This window comes from Aquila chrysaetos, chromosome 14, assembly GCF_900496995.4.
Source record: "Aquila chrysaetos chrysaetos chromosome 14, bAquChr1.4, whole genome shotgun sequence".
NCBI lineage: Eukaryota > Metazoa > Chordata > Aves > Accipitriformes > Accipitridae > Aquila > Aquila chrysaetos.
In genome coordinates, this window is record NC_044017.1 from 29,598,425 (window position 1) to 29,615,313 (window position 16,889).

The window sequence follows — 16,889 nt, forward strand, 5'->3', positions numbered from 1 at the left end:
GTTCTTTAAATTAGGGCTCCGGGAGGAGCGATGCCTTCCATACTGTCCCGCGTTGGCTGCTAGACATGCTTCTTCAGCTTTCACTGGCTCTTACAGGAGTGCTGGAGTACTCTGTGTTTGACAGTAAATCCTAAACGGTAATTTACATCGATGTCCCTACTTAAGGGACACCACCAAAAGTGAGTTATTCCTTTCTTTGGCTGGCCAAAGGGCAGAAGGATTAGCTGAGACTTAGAAGGAGTAACTAATTGGATGCATCGTGACTACCCAACACAACACTGAAAATAAGAAATTTGAAGGTGTTCATTTTTAGCCTGGCTGCTTGTCTGAAAAAAACAAATTAACTCTGTTCAGCTAAACAAAGGTCCAGGCTGGTACTTCCTCTACCAATCATAGCCAATATTGCAAGCTCTTTTTCGATTCCTAATTAATGTAACCAAGTTATCTGCAATAAATAGTTTAGGTAGGGGAAAGAGAAGTGCCGGAAGACTCTTGCTGGACTGATAAAAATTCAAAAACATCAGAAGAAAAACTTGTACAAACAATATGGTAGAAGTCATATTTATTGATAAAAATTAATATATCTGCTATAAAATTTGTAACAGTAATGCAACTGAATATTTATTTTGATGCATAAACCTGAATGTTACATACCAAATACAATACAGTAACACTGGTTTCCTCCTTATTTACACGTTTATGAAAATTGATATGCAATCCATGTTAAAAGAACTTGTAATGGAGAATAGTTACATTAGAAAAATAATATTCTTGATAAAGCATTCTTGAGGACTCCAATCACATTTTCAGGCCTCTTTCAATAAGGCAAAAATCCCTGGTACAGCATATAACTTAATTTACAAAATACAATAACTTCAGACACATCTTCAAGTTTTCTTTTGGTATGCTTTTCCTCACTGCAAAATTACTCAATTTTCTTACTAAACAGAAAGAACTTTCAATAACGAAACTTAATGAGTTTTACTACATATTACATATACATCGCTGTAGCTTAGCGACCATAACCGGGCAATCTTTCTCCTTAACTGTTTGCTCAATGAGCTTTTCTTAGATGTAGGACATGTAGTATTTTGAAATCATTATGACTGTGGTATCTTTCTTCAGTTTTCATAGGAAACAGATCTGTCACATTTTGAAATTTTTTTTTTAAGTTTTATTTTATTTTAGGAACTGGTGCACAACTACATTTCCACTCACAAGAGAACGTCACAAATGTAACTAAAATTAGGCTTGGATAACTTTGAAAACATACTACTATGTGCCCAAACCCACATTTCTTACTTTAATACTTTATAACCCTGCCATGCTCTAGGAATTCTTCTTCTGCATAGCTTCATTACTTGTCACAGTCAGATAGTTTTAATTCCTTCAAAGGCACAAAACTTCCACCTCTTTTCCAGTGTTGCTCCTACACCAGTGAATTCTTGTTTAAACATGCGTGGCAGTCTCATCAAAAGCATTTCTATCTCATTTGCAGAGATCTGAGAAAGAAAAAAGGTAAAATTAAAGTAAGAAAGCTGCCCTGTAGATTGGAAAGAGGAAATACGGAGAATAGAAATAAGGGTGGGGGCTGACGGTGGGGGAATACAGGCCAAACGAAAACAACCAACCATTACTTTTTTTTTAACCTTAGCCTGACATGAATTTCCAGACTCCAAAGCAAGTGCAGATTCCTTGCAGGAATGATTCTGATTTTGTAAGTGGCATCACACTAAAAGAACGACAACTGCTATGTCGGGGCTGCTGCCACGCAGTGCGGTACGAAGTCCATCTAAGAACTACCATTGCAGGTATACTTGTGAGTAGGAGGAAGCAAATGGGACCTTATTCTTCCTTCTCATCCCATGAGCTCTTGAATCCTTCTCCCAGCATCACCAGTTTTTCTCTTGCAAAAAATCTAACTTTATTTTTAATCAGCTTACTTTTGTTACTTAGGGCTGACTATCCACGGGGCCATCTTCTCCCAGTTTGGCCCAGTTCAGCAGCTCCAGATAACTAAGCAGTAAAGTTGCTGACTTGGCATTGCTCAGGATGTTTTTATGGTTTTGAAACTTAATGACTGGTCACCTTCCTAATGGGAAAGATGCTCTCATTGCAGAAAACACTTTCACAAAGGCAGCCTTTCTGGTATAATCAGTAAGAAAGTCAAGAAATGAAGCATCATGGAAAATGAACCATTTTATCCTACTGCTACTTCTTCGAAAGTGATGGTCATGAAAGGAACAGTAAAGAAATTTATGGGCGCTGCCTGTTATCCACAGCTATCTCCATGTTTTGACAGGCTTCTCTGGCAATGGTGATATTTCTGCTTATTTGTATTAGTAAGAACCTTCCCTGGTGAAAAGTTTTCTTTTTAAAACAGTACATAAACATAAACTATGCTAATTATACCTCGTTCCACCCAAGGGAGGTGAGAAAATATCTGTCACCTCTTATTTTCCTGAAGAGGCTAGCGCAGCAGAAAGATTAAATGATTTGTTAAAGGTGGCGCCGAAAATCAGTGTTGGAGGCAGTCTAAAGCCCCAGAGTAATCAGGTCCATCTTTTACATAGTCTCATGGCAGTAACGGATAGCTGGTTACCTTTGGGTAATGCATCCGAGCTCTACACTGAGCCCTCAGCCCGCATGGGTGTGCTGACCTTATCATTCCTGCTCAGGTGAGGAATGACAGGCTAACCATGGAAAGTAATTGAAATTCATCTCTGAGATTGCATCTCTGGATTGCGCTATTAAAAAGTAATTTGTTGCTACAAGCAGTTACTTCCAAAATAAACCAGCGAGGTCAAATTTTGCAGCTCGCGTTCATTATGCAGCAGGTAGGTCCAGTGGTAGCTGCAGGGGCTGATACGTTGGCATCTCGGAGAGATGGAGACAACGCTCCTTCCACGAAGGCTGTGTTGGCAAGTTAAGGGTTTGATCCCGACAGCCTCACAGAAGCCAAAACGTTACTCACGTGAGTAAAAATTCAAGGACAGAGCCCACAGACGTGCACAAGAAGGGACCGCAGCAGTGAAGAAAGTTGAAGAGCTCAGTGGGCAGAAGCCATGAGCAGCAGGGCTGGAGTGCAAGGAGCGGTTTTTTTTAAATGATTGCTGTTGTCACTCAAGAGATACAGAGCTGGAGGGGTCAGCCAGGGGAAAAAGCAGTTGAACCTTAGCCAAACGCTGTATTAAGGAAGGACTTGAAAGATGACTGAGGAGATTGGGCAGACTGGGTGCTGCAGGAACTGGGGACAAGATGAAGGAAGGGGTACATGCGGCAGAGGCAGGGACTAGAGAAGCAGAAGAGGATTGGTTGTAGGTGTGAAGCTCTGGATGTATCAGGTCTTGATAAAATCAGATTTAAAAAAAAAATATCGAAATTCACTCGTTTCTCACCTCTGTCTACCACCCTTATCCCTTACTTCCTTTTCCTTGTGGGTAGCAGTGGACTGTAAAGCACTAGGAAATCTGAGCTGCTGTGGCCTGAAGATGGTGCCTAAGAACTTCATCGTCCTTCCTCACTCATCCGTGCAACCTGTCTTATTTCCAGTGGGCTTCTAGCTCAGGATCTCCTCTGCTTTTAGCTATACACTTTTTCATAGAAACAGAGGAAGGATCCTCCAGAGGCATGAAGCAGCCCATCAAAGCAGCTGGAAGGTCATCTTGGTTACGGGTGGCACAGCTGGAGGGAGTGTTCAGGAGCAAAGTATTACCAGGATCGAAGGATTTGCGTCTAACGACCACCACACAAGGAGTACCACTCAGATTCCGAGTCCAAGTGCACACCATTGCTACATCCCGACTCTGTGTTGCAAGAAGATCTGGGCAAGCACCATCAACCCCGTGTCCAGAGGAAGGATTGCCAGATGTGGATCAGAGCTGTGGCTAACCATAGCGTGACCCATGCATCTGCTAAGTATTTCATGCAGTCTAGCATTCTGCAGAGCCGTTGTTTAGCACTGAGAGTAGAATTCATCTGACCAAAGGTGGCTATTTCACAGCTGAGCTTCTCACCCTTGACTTGCTTAATATTCAGTGGAGAGGTATAGGCCCTTTCGGGGCTTGATTTCATTTCATCCTACAGTAGATATTTAAGAGTAAGTCAAAGAATCTTATCCTACAGGTACGTATTGGCTATGGACTGTACGAATGGATGCGTTAAAAAACATTTTGCACACTCTAGCGTGTTGGCCTCTCTTTCGTGTTGGGAACGCCTTCTCTGAATTTAGCAGTAGGGTCAACCAGTTCCTTTACGAGGCCCTCTCCGCTTCCACGTGGAGACGAAGGGCATGCTTCATGGTCCATTCACGTGTTCGTGAAAGTTCATGTTCAGTGTGACCTATGACTAACAACTTTTAGAAGAATAAGGAATCTCTCCTAAAACTCTGCACAGTTTCATGGCCATGGCTACACCTGCGTCTTGTTCTGCTTTCTTTCTCCTCAGCTGTATTTCAGGATCATGTATCATATAACCAGCTGCTAGTTTTTGCCATTTAAAGCTCTGCTCTTCTTTGTCACAAAGAATAGCTAAGCAGCGCGAGGCAAAGACCTCAACGCAAGCACGTGCATTGTAATTTGCGAATGAATAAAGACTGCAAACCCCCAAGCCCCATATCCCATTATCTTTCTAATGGAAACGCACGAAGAGTTTAACCTGCAGTAAAGAATAATACAATATTTCTATAGAGAAAACAGATTTTGATTAAATTTTTTTACCCTAGAGTCCAACTGCTGCATATAAGACCAAAGATATTCTATATTGGCTCCAAAAGGGTGGACGTGAAGAAATGTGGATATGATACCTGTATTAAAAACAAATGCACACAAAGTATTGAAATTACCTCAGACAATATATCATTAAAATAAGCAAAATAATTCTGAATAGTCTGTTCTTGCAGGTTTTTCAGTATGAATTATGATTCTTATTTTTCTTACACAACCCAATAAACATAACAAAATGGCACATTTTTAATACAGTCATGATAACATGGTAAACACAATAGCTCATCTTCAGGAATGACAGCAGTTAGCAAGTAAGTGACCAAGATAATATACTGATGAATAAAGGAATTTCTAAACAAAGACTTGCTGGAAGCATTTCAACTACCAATTTTATGCTTGATTTACCAATATAAAATTGTGGATATTGTAATGGTAAAATTATTGCTTTTTTCCCCTTCACTGGATGCTCTGTTGTGAAAACGTTTCATATAATTGTGTCAGAAACCTCACTCCCTCAATTTTTTCTAGTAATTACGCTGATGCTGGTTATGAAAAGTGTTTAATCCGTATTACCCCTAACTGCTGCTGAAGAAAACACAAATCCTTTATGACATATTTACTTATTTACTTTCTCTTAAAAGAGAGCCAGTTCTGTCTATCTTCCTTGTTATTTACAGGATCGTTGTAAAAGGTGTGGGAATAAAAGTGGCTTAGGAAGAGTCAGGATCTAAGTCTAGAGATTTTTTCTGCAGTGAAAATCAAGTGACAGCATAATAATGATGACCAGAAAATACAAGATTTGGGGCATCAGAATTGCTATTAAAAGAACTATCCAATTTCTCCTCTTCTAAACAAACAGTGAAAACACAAAATGGCATGTGTGTTACTTACTGTTTGGGGAGAGTTGAACTGTAAGAATCAGAGAAAATATTTTCAACTCTGTTTGGATGGGTTTCTTAGCTGAACCACCCTAGGGGAAGTTCCTTATATTTAAAGCATAAACACCAGGATTAAAAATGCTTACAAATGACAAAAATGGGTCACTGTATCTTGTGTACTGCAGGCCATACTGCTTTCTTGATGCTGAATGAATTAGGATAATCTTGGATTTCATTTTTCCCCAAATACTGGCCATGGTTGAAAATGATAAGTAAAATTTAACTCAGTTTAGATTGGCTTTGCAAAGAACACCTTTTTTCCTCCCTCATTTTTCCAATAGCATTTACAAACTTCTGATCCTGCAAAGGGAGGGGCGCGTACTTAATTTAATATTACGGCGAGTCCTAGCAGCAGTTGCCACCTTTGTGCTGTGCGTGACCATAAGCACACAGAGAAGAGCTCCTGAAGCAAAAGCCAAGACCATCACACTTGGATGGGTTGACTGGAAATCCAATTTGTATTCAAATCACATTTTACCAGTGGCATTGCATTTGCTGTGTTTGTTCCCAAGGCTTTTCAATTAAGGATGTTCAAAGCTAGCTCTTTCATATAATGTAAATAAAAAGCCATTTGAAAATATTTTGTAGTTATTGACTGGAGTTCCACGATAACTTTTTAGTATTTTTTTTTTTATTTTATGCTCTTTTCCTCTAAGACAGTATTGAATTGTGTAAAATACAGACAAACTTAGTGAATGGATGGAAGCAAGGCCCTTTTTTCCCTTGCCACACCTGAACATGCCTCAGAGGAAGAGGTAACATGAAATCCATCTTGAGTAATCTTTTCCCTTTGAACTGTAACGATGAGCCAGTTGTGTGGGTATTATGACCAGTGATATCTGGACTGAGATTACACTGTTTATCTGAGTGTGCCACTGGACAGCTGGTGGGTGGGACCCACTTTGGGACACTGCCACCACTTGTTACAGTCAAATAACGAGTGACCTAGAAAAAAAAGTTTGTTATTCTGTTGTTAAAATCTATCCTTGCTACCCTTCTCACAGAGGTTATCTTTGAACAGATCAAATACTGTCCATTGCAATTAAAAGTTCCAAATTTTATTGTAACAAGCAAAATCAAATCAATTTATACATTTCTGTACATCCCACTGTTCCACATCTCACCAGTTACAGGAAGTTTGTGTACTAAGCCCTTTAAACATTTAAATACATTCTTCACTTTTAAATGACCTTTTTGGTCTGAACTGTCTGAATCCGTGCCCCAGCAATAAACCAGCAACTTTCCTGGTGCTTAGCAGATGCAAATGAGTTGCATTTAAACAAATTAAGGTAGTTGTAGAACTATCACCTACCGGGATACCGCTGATTTTGTGAAAAGACCAAACCAAAGAAATGAAACCTGGTCTTTCAGGTCAGCGTCCCTGTGAATGGCAACCATGCCATAGGGAACACTTTGGACCCTGGACATTTGGGCTCCATGAAAACCTGCCCCACTGAAACGAAAATGCAAAACATGCCTGGATATAAATGGGGCATGTTCCCTCCAAGGGTAGCGTGGGGACAGCCAGCATTTCTGCGTGGCTAAATGCTGGGAACCAGTTAGCTGGCCCGCTGTCTATAAGCTTTAGCTTTTAGGCACTCTTTAAGAGTTTATTTTAAAGATTTTATTCTAGGTAAAGGATACGACAGTCCTTGTGGTATTCTTTATAAATATTCATATTGCTAATTCCCTCACCTAATGTCAAAAGCATAAATCTGGCTTGCTTAATACATCCAGTATACACATTTTTTGCTTGGTAGTTTGCTAATATTATTTCCACCCCTTTCTCCTTCACCATTTTGTCTAATAATCGGATAACAAGTTACACAATTCTAGCCTGCTAAATCTTGATGTAAATAAAGTCTTCATACATTCATGTTCCAAGTCTAAATGCAGATCCTGCAATTTTCTTCATACCTGAAATCCTTTCATTAAACTCTGCAGAATTTGTCAGAAAGGAAAAGTTCACTTGTATTTTAGGATTTCTCTTACTAAAAGCCATTATGAATACAGATGAAAAATAATAAATATCTTTTTTTTTTTTTTACTTCTATTAGCACAAAGATGCATGTAAACATATATGCAAAACAAAAACTTGTTAAAAGGCATTTTGTTCTCAAAAATCTTCTTTGGGGTTATCTTACCTATTAATAGTGCCTCCTTCTCTGATTTTAGACCCGGGCTTCGTTTCTCTGAATTTTTTTCTCTGTCTTGGTTGACCAATGCTACTGTCAATACATTGATTTCCTATACAGTTAAAAAAAAAACAACAGGTGGTCATGTAGATTTCATTTACTTCAATTAAAGCTGTCTGCTTCCTTTCAACTCTATAAAAAAAATCATTACTTTAATTCACATCTAAAGACAAGACAATTATAAATAATTGATTTGTTTGCAGAGTATTAAGACAGTTTTTGAAGTACCTTTATGCCGAGAGCTGCCAAGAAGAGAAATTTTGCTTGTGGAGTAAGTAGTAACTTTTTTCTAGTGCTTCTTCATTATAACAGCTTGAAAGATGTGCCATAAAGTGTGGGGATGGTCAGAAAACTCACGTTTTTTAGCTATTAAAGCTGTAAACAAAGACCGCCTCTAGGGAACATGGATGGAAACATTCAGCTACAGCTATAAGAGTAAATTCAACAGTCACTAGCAATGTTTCTAGCTACTAGAGCACAATCATCTACCCTGTTATACTCTTTGGCCAGTGCCTGGCACGGTGTTGGCCCCTGTCCCAAACAATTCCCAGGCACGTTTTGGGGGTCGGCACATTTCAGGGACCATTCCTAACAGGTGGTTTGCATAAAGTTACCTTGTTTTGTGGGCTGAAAGAGAGCCAGCCTTAAGGGCAAACAAGTCAAGGCTCCTGCTTTAAGCCCCTTTTTCTGCAGCTAGGTGGGCCGAACCATCCAAATCTCAGCCAAGCTCTCACGTTAGATGCTCCATCAGAAGTACCCAGGCAGTTGTGTGACACAGATTGCTCTTCTCCTGGGTATATGTGAAGTAAACAAATTATCTCTATTTCAGAGGCATGTAAGTGGCCTCAAAGTGCATTGCACAATATTCAAGCATGTACATGGGCTGTTTCCATGGAGCAACTGATATGCAGGAACTCGTTCCTTGGCGAGGCGGTGACTCACGCTGCTGCATCTGCTCTGTGAAATGCTCAGCAGTTCCATGCAAAACCTCAGAGGCAGAGAGCACGGGGCTGGAGATATGGTGGCGTGAGGTGGGACTGTTCAGGAATGGTGCTTTTGCTCTGGGTGGGGGAGTCAAGGTAAGCAGCTGGAGGTTGCACGGGACTGGGCTGCCTTAAATGCAAGCAAATTCGGGCTATTCGGTGTAATGATGTGGCCCATCTAGAACGTGCATTCAGGGTGGTGCCTTGCTCCAAAACTCTTGGCAAGCATTTTTGGCAATAAAAGAGAGACGCTGGGCTTGGGTCGCTCTAGGGCATTTCTGAAGGTGTGAATAATCCATGCCAAAAAAGGCAAAACCTCCAAAATATGTCAAATGTGCCTCCATACATGACTAAAGGCTTCGCAATCTGTGAGACTGGTAAAAAGAGTCAGGCACTTCCTCATTCTCAATTTAAAAAAACCCAAACAACCAACACAAAAACCCCCAGTCATGTACTCTGTGCTCTTCAGAGGCTGGCTCCAAGGAGCAGCTGCCCGATACGCTGTGCCTGATGGCTCAGATGCATCATGGGTTCAAATGTTCCCTTGTGTTGTGAAATGAAGTAATTTTTTAGTCGAGTATTTCAGTTATTTACTTTAGGCTGAAGTAAATTGGACCTTCCTATTTTATATTCCCCATTGGCTGCAAAGGGAAACTTACAGCACGGATTTAGACGCCTACAGGTAGGAGGGAGTCTGCAGTTCAAGAGTTGCAGTGATCCCCTCTTAAAATAATGGTGTGCCTGAGCGCTCTGGCAGCTACATCACCTTGATACTAACACTCCTGTAGTGTTGTGATACACAGGGCACATTATAGCAGCAGGAGTATGCCTTAAATTGTCCAGTACTGTTGATTCCCCTCCTGATAGAGCCAAAGGCTAATGCAAATACTCATCTACTGCTGGCCATGACATCCAAGAGCAGTGAAAGAAAATCCAGGCAAGAAACAGAGATAAAAGAAGTGTTCGCATTAATTTCTCCATGAGGGCAGTAATGACAAGGGGGTTACAGATCGGAAGAACAGAGCTGGATGACAGATTTCATGATACTGCATCAGAAGAGGAGAGCAGCATATGTCACCAGAGCTTGTATAGGTTAAGATGTAATTTTTGACTCCATCAGAGATAGAAAAGCAGTCTAAAAATAACAATTCCTAAGAGGGGAAGGAGAGAGCGGAGAGATGTGTATTTGATACAACAGGCCCCAAACACAACACACTAGCAGTTTCAGATGGGATTAGAAGTTTTGTCAAGCAGTGATGCAGAGAAAGAAACTATATTCCCATTGGGAGCAACGAACAGATGGATTCTCATTTAATGCCTAGATTTGAGCCTGTGCAGAACATTTTGTATGATTTATAGGACAGTGTAAATGGATGCTAAAGGAAGTCGCATCAAGTCTTCCTTAACTGTGTGTTGGTACGGAGGATAAAAGAATAAAAAATTGGTTATGGGGGAGCCTGAGGAAACTAAGAGTGGCAAAGATAGCTACTCAGCAAACGACTGGCTTTAGAAGAAGTTTGCAGGTTCCTGGAGGTTTGAAAAGGAGAGGTTTCTGCCATCCAAAGCTACCTGCCTCACAGAAGATGATAAATTAGACAACTCTGATGTATTCAGCTGCCACAATAAGCTTGCACAGAGAAAATCCAGGCTGTGCATGGTCACATAAAGGACTTGGTAGCAATGCTGCTAAGAATTAATAGTGATTTAAGAGAAATGAGCATAATTGTGTCTAAAAAATGAGTGTGAAATTCACACAGAAACCAGGCTAATTATAGTGTATATGAAAACCTTAAATATCTGACTACACACTGCAGATACAAATCTGGTACCTATGAAGCCTCTACAACAAATCCTCATGCAGTAAATTTGCACTTTTTTAGAGGCACTATTCATGCCAACCCACAGAAACAAGACTTTTAAGAGCACAAAGGTGAATGAGGCAACAACTAATTGGGAACAAACAGTTAGGTCACCTCTCTGACATGAGAAAAAGCTACTGATCACCAGATGCTTGAGGAAAATTATTTAATATATACTACATTACAGTATTTCCTTTCTTTCCTGGAGACCATCCTTTATTTGGCAAATTAAATTTGCTGAGGCCCTAAGCAGTCTCCTTCAGCAGGTTTCATTATAAAAGGAATATTTGGCTACCATCTGTCAGTTACTGCATTAAAGGACAAGAACACAGCTGAGCATGTGCAAACCAGTACTTATTAGAAGTGAAATGACCTTGCAAGAGCTAAGTACAGTATTTGGAAGGCTTAATCCAGGTTAAATCACACCTGGAGATCATTAGGGACCTGGCCCTATTCATTATTCACAAATTATGTCAGGTATCGGAGAACATGGAGGCCCGATTTGATGATGACAGCTCCAGAGCTGCTCAGCATGAATCCAACCACTCTGTGTGTTGCTCTCACCATTGCCAGCTTGGAGCTTTCCCTGCAAATGACACTTTCATCCATCAGCAGATGATGAAAAGAAATGAATTTCCCTCGTGGGCTTGACAAACCCCATGATTCTGCAGACACCCCTTGGGACCAGCATTTTGATTTGGGGCTCCCTACTTTTGAACCAGGGAGGGAAAGACAAAGACAGAGTCTTTCTGGAAAACCTTCAGGAGAACTTGTTGGATAAAACAGAGGATGGCAAATAACAGCTTTCTCACACGGACTATTCATTTCCACAGGCAGACCTCTGACACCACCACCGTCACGGAGCTGATGGCTGTGGAGAGTCGTACATGGCAGTTTTCGCACATGGATGTATACCTTAGCCATGTCCTAAGTTGGAATAAGTGGGGTTTGTGTCATTCTCTCAGGTGCCCTGGCTTCTTTTTGGAAGCAAATGCAGAGGCATAGGCAAGTGGATTCCTTCAAAAGGTGCCTGGTCTCACTGTCCACCACGGCCCACCACGGAGCAGCTGGGTCCCGCACCGTAGACACAGCAAATAAAAGCGTGACTCCTGAGAGAGCTGCTTTTGCCAGAGAGAGACACACAAGTTCTGAAGAGTAAGAGATGTGGTGACTTTCTACAGAGGATAGTCACAGGTACTGTAAGAACAAAAGGCTAGCTTTGCACTCCAGGGGACTAGCAGATCAGAAAGCCCCAGGTATTCAGGCTGGATGACTTGGGTCTTTCAGTCCTTCATTGGTTTCTTTTTCCCCGCTATGGGAAAGTATGATATTAAACAAAAAGTTCTCAATCCAGACATCACTAATCCTCTACAGGGCAGTCTTGCACCAGTGCAAAAAAAGCAGACAGAATATAAAATGTCTGCTCTTGCCTGAGGCTTCTCTCTTTAGGAAAAATGGTTCTCTTTAGCCTAAAAAGTTCTGTGATCCCGAAAATATATGGTAGCCAGCATCCCTAAAAATGGGGGGAGCGAGGACCTGCCATTCCCCATAAACAATGACCAAGAGCTGAGCAGGGCTTGAGCAGTAGCTGCCCTACCTGGAAACTACTGCCAGAGTGCAGTTCCACATCACCCGTTGTTCAGGTCTCTGCTTGAAAGGCAGAATATGGGTTTTAATGAATGTGACATTGAAGACGCCTGGCATGTGATCAGGATGCAAATGAAAAATATCCAAAGAGCTGAAATATTCCCTCCGCTACCTGGGTAATCCAAGTATTTGATAATTACCCTTTAAATCTAGGGGGGATGATGACTTGCATATTGTCTTCAAAGACCTCATTCCCTTTTTTGCAGTATATGGGATTCTGAAGAATTGTGTGGTGAGGGGGTAAAAATAATATTGTACCTTCTGAAAGATCCAGTAAAAACCCGAAATCTTACCAGGCTCTGGAAGACTTTGAAAGATATGTTGGCATTTGTACTATATGTACAGAGCCAATTGTCTGAGGCATTAAAACAGTAGCAGAAGAAGGAAAGACTAGATGTTGGACACAGCAGGCGTATGACAGAGCAACTGCTGAATGTTGTTAGGTGTAAGGGATACACCACACTTTCTCATCAGCCAGGGGATTTATGAGAGAAAACGAGTCGGAGGAGAAAAAACTATACATCTGAAACATAAGCAAAAATCTTGCAGGCCAGAGAGATGCTGTAAGCTTGAAAAGACAAGGTAATTTTATGATTTTGATAGAAGAAAGAACCATGCACATGTGATACCAAATCTGCAGTCCTTAAGCTCTTGAAAGGCATACGAGTACCTGCTCTGAGTCCACAGAACTGGGCTTAGACTTCAGATGTGCTTGCTCAAACTGCTTATTGACAGCCAGGCAGGTTTGACGATTCTACTGCAAACACAGGTAGAAACTGGCCTGTGACATGAAGACTGCACGGTTTTCATTTATTTTCGTTTACCTGGGGATCTCTTAAAGTCTGGTACAGTTGTGTTTGCTTTGCTGGTCTTTCTTTAAACGTACTTTAGACCCACATCTGAAAATTTAATCTTGCTGTTTTAACCTGAAAGGAGCCTAATTCAATTTCCAATCAAGTGAATGGAAGCCTTGCAATAGTTTCAATGCACATCAAGTCAGGCATTTTAAATTTATGGGGACATGCAAGGTTGAGGTACAGGACAACTTCTGACAGCTTAACATGGTTGTCAGTTGAGAATGGGCTACTGTCCTTGTCTATGTTCTTATCCATGGTGAATGCAAAATTATTCAATCCAAGTTGAGCTAAACTACAATGAAAGAGCTTATTTAAATTTAACGTAAATCAAATTTCCTTGCAAATGTAGCAATGTATGAGTACACTCACAGTGATCGTGACTCAGAGGATCGATCACAGAATCACAAAATCACACAGGTGACCTTGGGAGGTCTCTAATCCAACCTCCTGCTCAAAGCAGGATCAGCCTTGGGGTCAGAGTGCATGGATGCGCAACAAGGGGTAATAGTCCAATGGCAAGATACGTGCTCAGCTTCACTGCAGGTTGGTCGCAAGGAGCTACGACCACCTTGCCTCTGTGAGGCTGCAGGATTCAGCAACTCCTGACAGCAGCAATGCTTGGTTTGGGCCAAATGGCTCCAATTCTTCCTTTAATGGAGCTTGTTCCCCTTCATGCGCTGCTACGGCACCGCTGTGCTGTGATGTATGGAAATTTGGTTGAGTGTCTGAACTCTGAAAGTAACTCAAAATTCTCCAGGAACATCATGTGTGTTACACAGCTCTTCTTTCAGCATGTCCTCTTACAGTGACTGTTTCTGACTATCTGCTGACTGTTCCTCTAAAAATACTCTAATGACTAGAAAACTGCTCTTTGAGTAATATAACTCTTTTGTTGCTGCAAATGAATTGATCTTGTGCTAGCAAATTAGCGACTTCCCAGGCATATTGTGCTTTACACAGTCCTGGTTCCTCACAGCCTAAGAGTTGATTTCAGTAAGGTGGCTGGCATTAAGTTAGGTGGTCTTGCTGACACACTGTCTATATGTAGAGAGGTTTCTTGGCCTCTTCTATGTGCACTGGGATAACTCAGATTACAGGAACAAATTACAGTCTTGCATCATGTATAAAAAGAAAAAGGCAAGGAATAAGGCATCCAACCATCTGCCCAAAACCAGAGCTCTCACAGCAGCCTGCTCTACTTTTAGAGTTAGCAGCAGGTCAACAATTCAGTAAAAAAACTTGTTTTTCAGTGTTTTTTCCCAGGGTCTCAGAGGATCTGTCTCCTTCTACTATCTACCTGGTGATGCAGAACAACATACTTGCCATATGCTACACCGCTGGTGAATGTGACTGGTCTATCATTAGAAATGATACAGACCAGGTGTCACCTTTTCATTCAGAACAAGCCTAAACTTGATAACTTATTTTGTGCTATGCAAGAAAACAGTGTTGGTTATGTCAGCCACAGCACTTTGCAATTACTTTTAAAGTAAACTAATATAGAAATTTACTTTTAAAGAACACTAATATAGAATTTACTATGACTGTAAATTTAAGAGTGCTCTGGTATTAACAAATAAACAGTTGACAACTGGCTTGAAAAATTATCTGGCATTAGAATTACAGGAACAACAATGAAGAAAAATTAGAATAGCAAATATAAGTCCTTGCAAACGAAGCACTTCAAATGCACCTCTGTGCATCTAAGATTCGTTTGTCTGATTTATCCTACATGATAGAAATGTTTTCAGGAGTGAAGATTAATTGTATTATGGTGCTCTTGACATCCTATTTTTCTGATCTATTTGCCAGAGAGATGCTTTTAACTTTTTCATTACAAACCTTTTACTATTATAACTTTCACCTGCTGAGTTTAGGCAACTAGCAATAATCTGAAAATGCTTTTCTCATTGAAACTATCTCTTTATATTGTTCTCATTGTATTTGAGCACATCTATTTTATGGGAATGTACATACGCAAAATGTGGATGACTAATATGAAAGTTACTTCATGCTTATTTTTAAAAGTATGATCAGGTTGCTTCATTTTCTAAACCTGGATTTATGTGTAGGTTCCTGATGACTTAACACAGATGTTTTATGTGATGTGAAGGTGGTTGTTTTGCAAGGGAAAAGGTAATTGTCATTTTGCACACTTTGTGTTAGGGAATTGCAGCAAACCAATGGTTGGATGAACAAAAGTATCGCCTGCCCACCAGCTCTGCTGAAGTCATTGTAGGAGGCCATACTTCTTGTTTACTTGAGACTGAGAACTTGTGAAAGCCCTTTCAAATGGTCTTAAGTACAAATATTGCTCTAGCAATCTCCTCCAGAATGATGCACCTCTAAAAAAAGTTAGAGAAAAAAAGGCAATTTGTTTCCCTTCTGGGATGTGTAGGATTGTTTTGAAAATGTCTTTGTTGAAATAAAACGAAGTAATTGGGGGAAAAAAAAAAAACAACCTGAAATGTTTTATGAGAGTGAATGGTTTTTAGCAAGGATTTGTATTTGAAAGATATTAATTTTAGGTATCTGAAAACCCAGGGCAACCTCCATATTCACAGGAATCTCAACATCTGAATATATGAAAAGGACTTTTTGGAGCTCTCATTTCTTTGGATTGGATCTTGATAAGAACGATGTACTTTTCCTGAGGAGAAGGACTTGGGGGGTGTTGGTTGACAAGAAGCTCAACATGACCCGGCAATGGGTGCTTGCGGCCCAGAAAGCCAACCATATCTTGGGCTGCATCAAAAGCAGCGTGGGCAGCAGGTTGAGGGAGGTGATTCTCCCCCTCTGCTCTACTCTTGTGAGACCCCACCTGCAGTACTGCGTTCAGCTCTGGGGCCCCCAACATAAGAAGGACATGGACCTGTTGGAGCGGGTCCAGAGGAGGGCCACAAGGATGATCAGAGGGCTGGAGCACCTTTTCTCCTGTGAAGACAGGCTGAGAGAGTTGGGGTTGTCCAGCGTGGAGAAGAGAAGGTTCCAGGGAGACCCTATAGCAGCCTGCCAGTACCTAAAGGGAGACTACAAGAAATCCAGAGAGGGACTTTTTACAAGGGCATGTAGTGATAGGACAAGGGCTTTAAACTGGAAGAGGGTAGATTTAGATTAGATGTAAGGAAGAAGTTCTTCACTGTGAGGGTGCTGAGGCACTGGCACAGGTTGCCCAGAGAAGCTGTGGCTGCCCCATCCCTGGCAGTGTTCAAGGCCAGGTTGGACGGGGCTTTGAGCAACCTGCTCTAGTGGAAGGTGTCCCTGCCCATGGCAGGGGGGTTGGAACTGGATGATCTTTAAGGTCCCTTCCAACCCAAACCATTCTATGGTTCTATGATGAAGAGTGTCTCCTGGGGATACTGAAGTTCCTTTCTCGCTTCTGTCATTTTTTGCTGTCTATTCCTTGAAGGACTTTAGCAGGTTGGAGGGACCGTGAACGTGGTGTACAACCCCCAGGACTGCAGTAGCAGGCTTGTCGCTGAAGCAGAGGTGGCCCATCATCCTTCAGGTGGTTGCGGGGGAGCCTGAGTGCTCTGACAAGCCAATCTGCCTTGTACACTGTGTGGGTTAAGCACACAGCTGCATATGTATAAGGCTGAATGTTATTCCTCACTAGAAAAGACGGGATGACTCCTGTATACGTGTGCAGTATAAATACTCGGGGAAAATGCTTTGGGATGAAAGGC

General features: G+C 41.3%; 1 protein-coding gene across 9 annotated transcripts in view; it reads right to left on the minus strand.

Annotated features, from left to right (window-relative positions):
• Nucleotides 1-547: 547 nt before the first annotated feature.
• The window catches only part of ENOX1 (ecto-NOX disulfide-thiol exchanger 1), a 361,993-nt gene continuing 345,651 nt past the window's right edge, over nt 548-16,889 (minus strand). For all 9 annotated transcript variants that reach the window (XM_030036520.2, XM_030036518.2, XM_030036519.2 and 6 more), the window contains 3 exons: nt 7,807-7,909; nt 4,719-4,804; nt 548-1,502 (listed from right to left, as the gene is read on the minus strand). In XM_030036520.2, the coding sequence (XP_029892380.1) occupies nt 1,371-1,502; nt 4,719-4,804; nt 7,807-7,909 (321 nt within the window). In that variant the 3' untranslated portion in view covers nt 548-1,370. The remainder of the gene's footprint in view (nt 1,503-4,718; nt 4,805-7,806; nt 7,910-16,889) is intronic.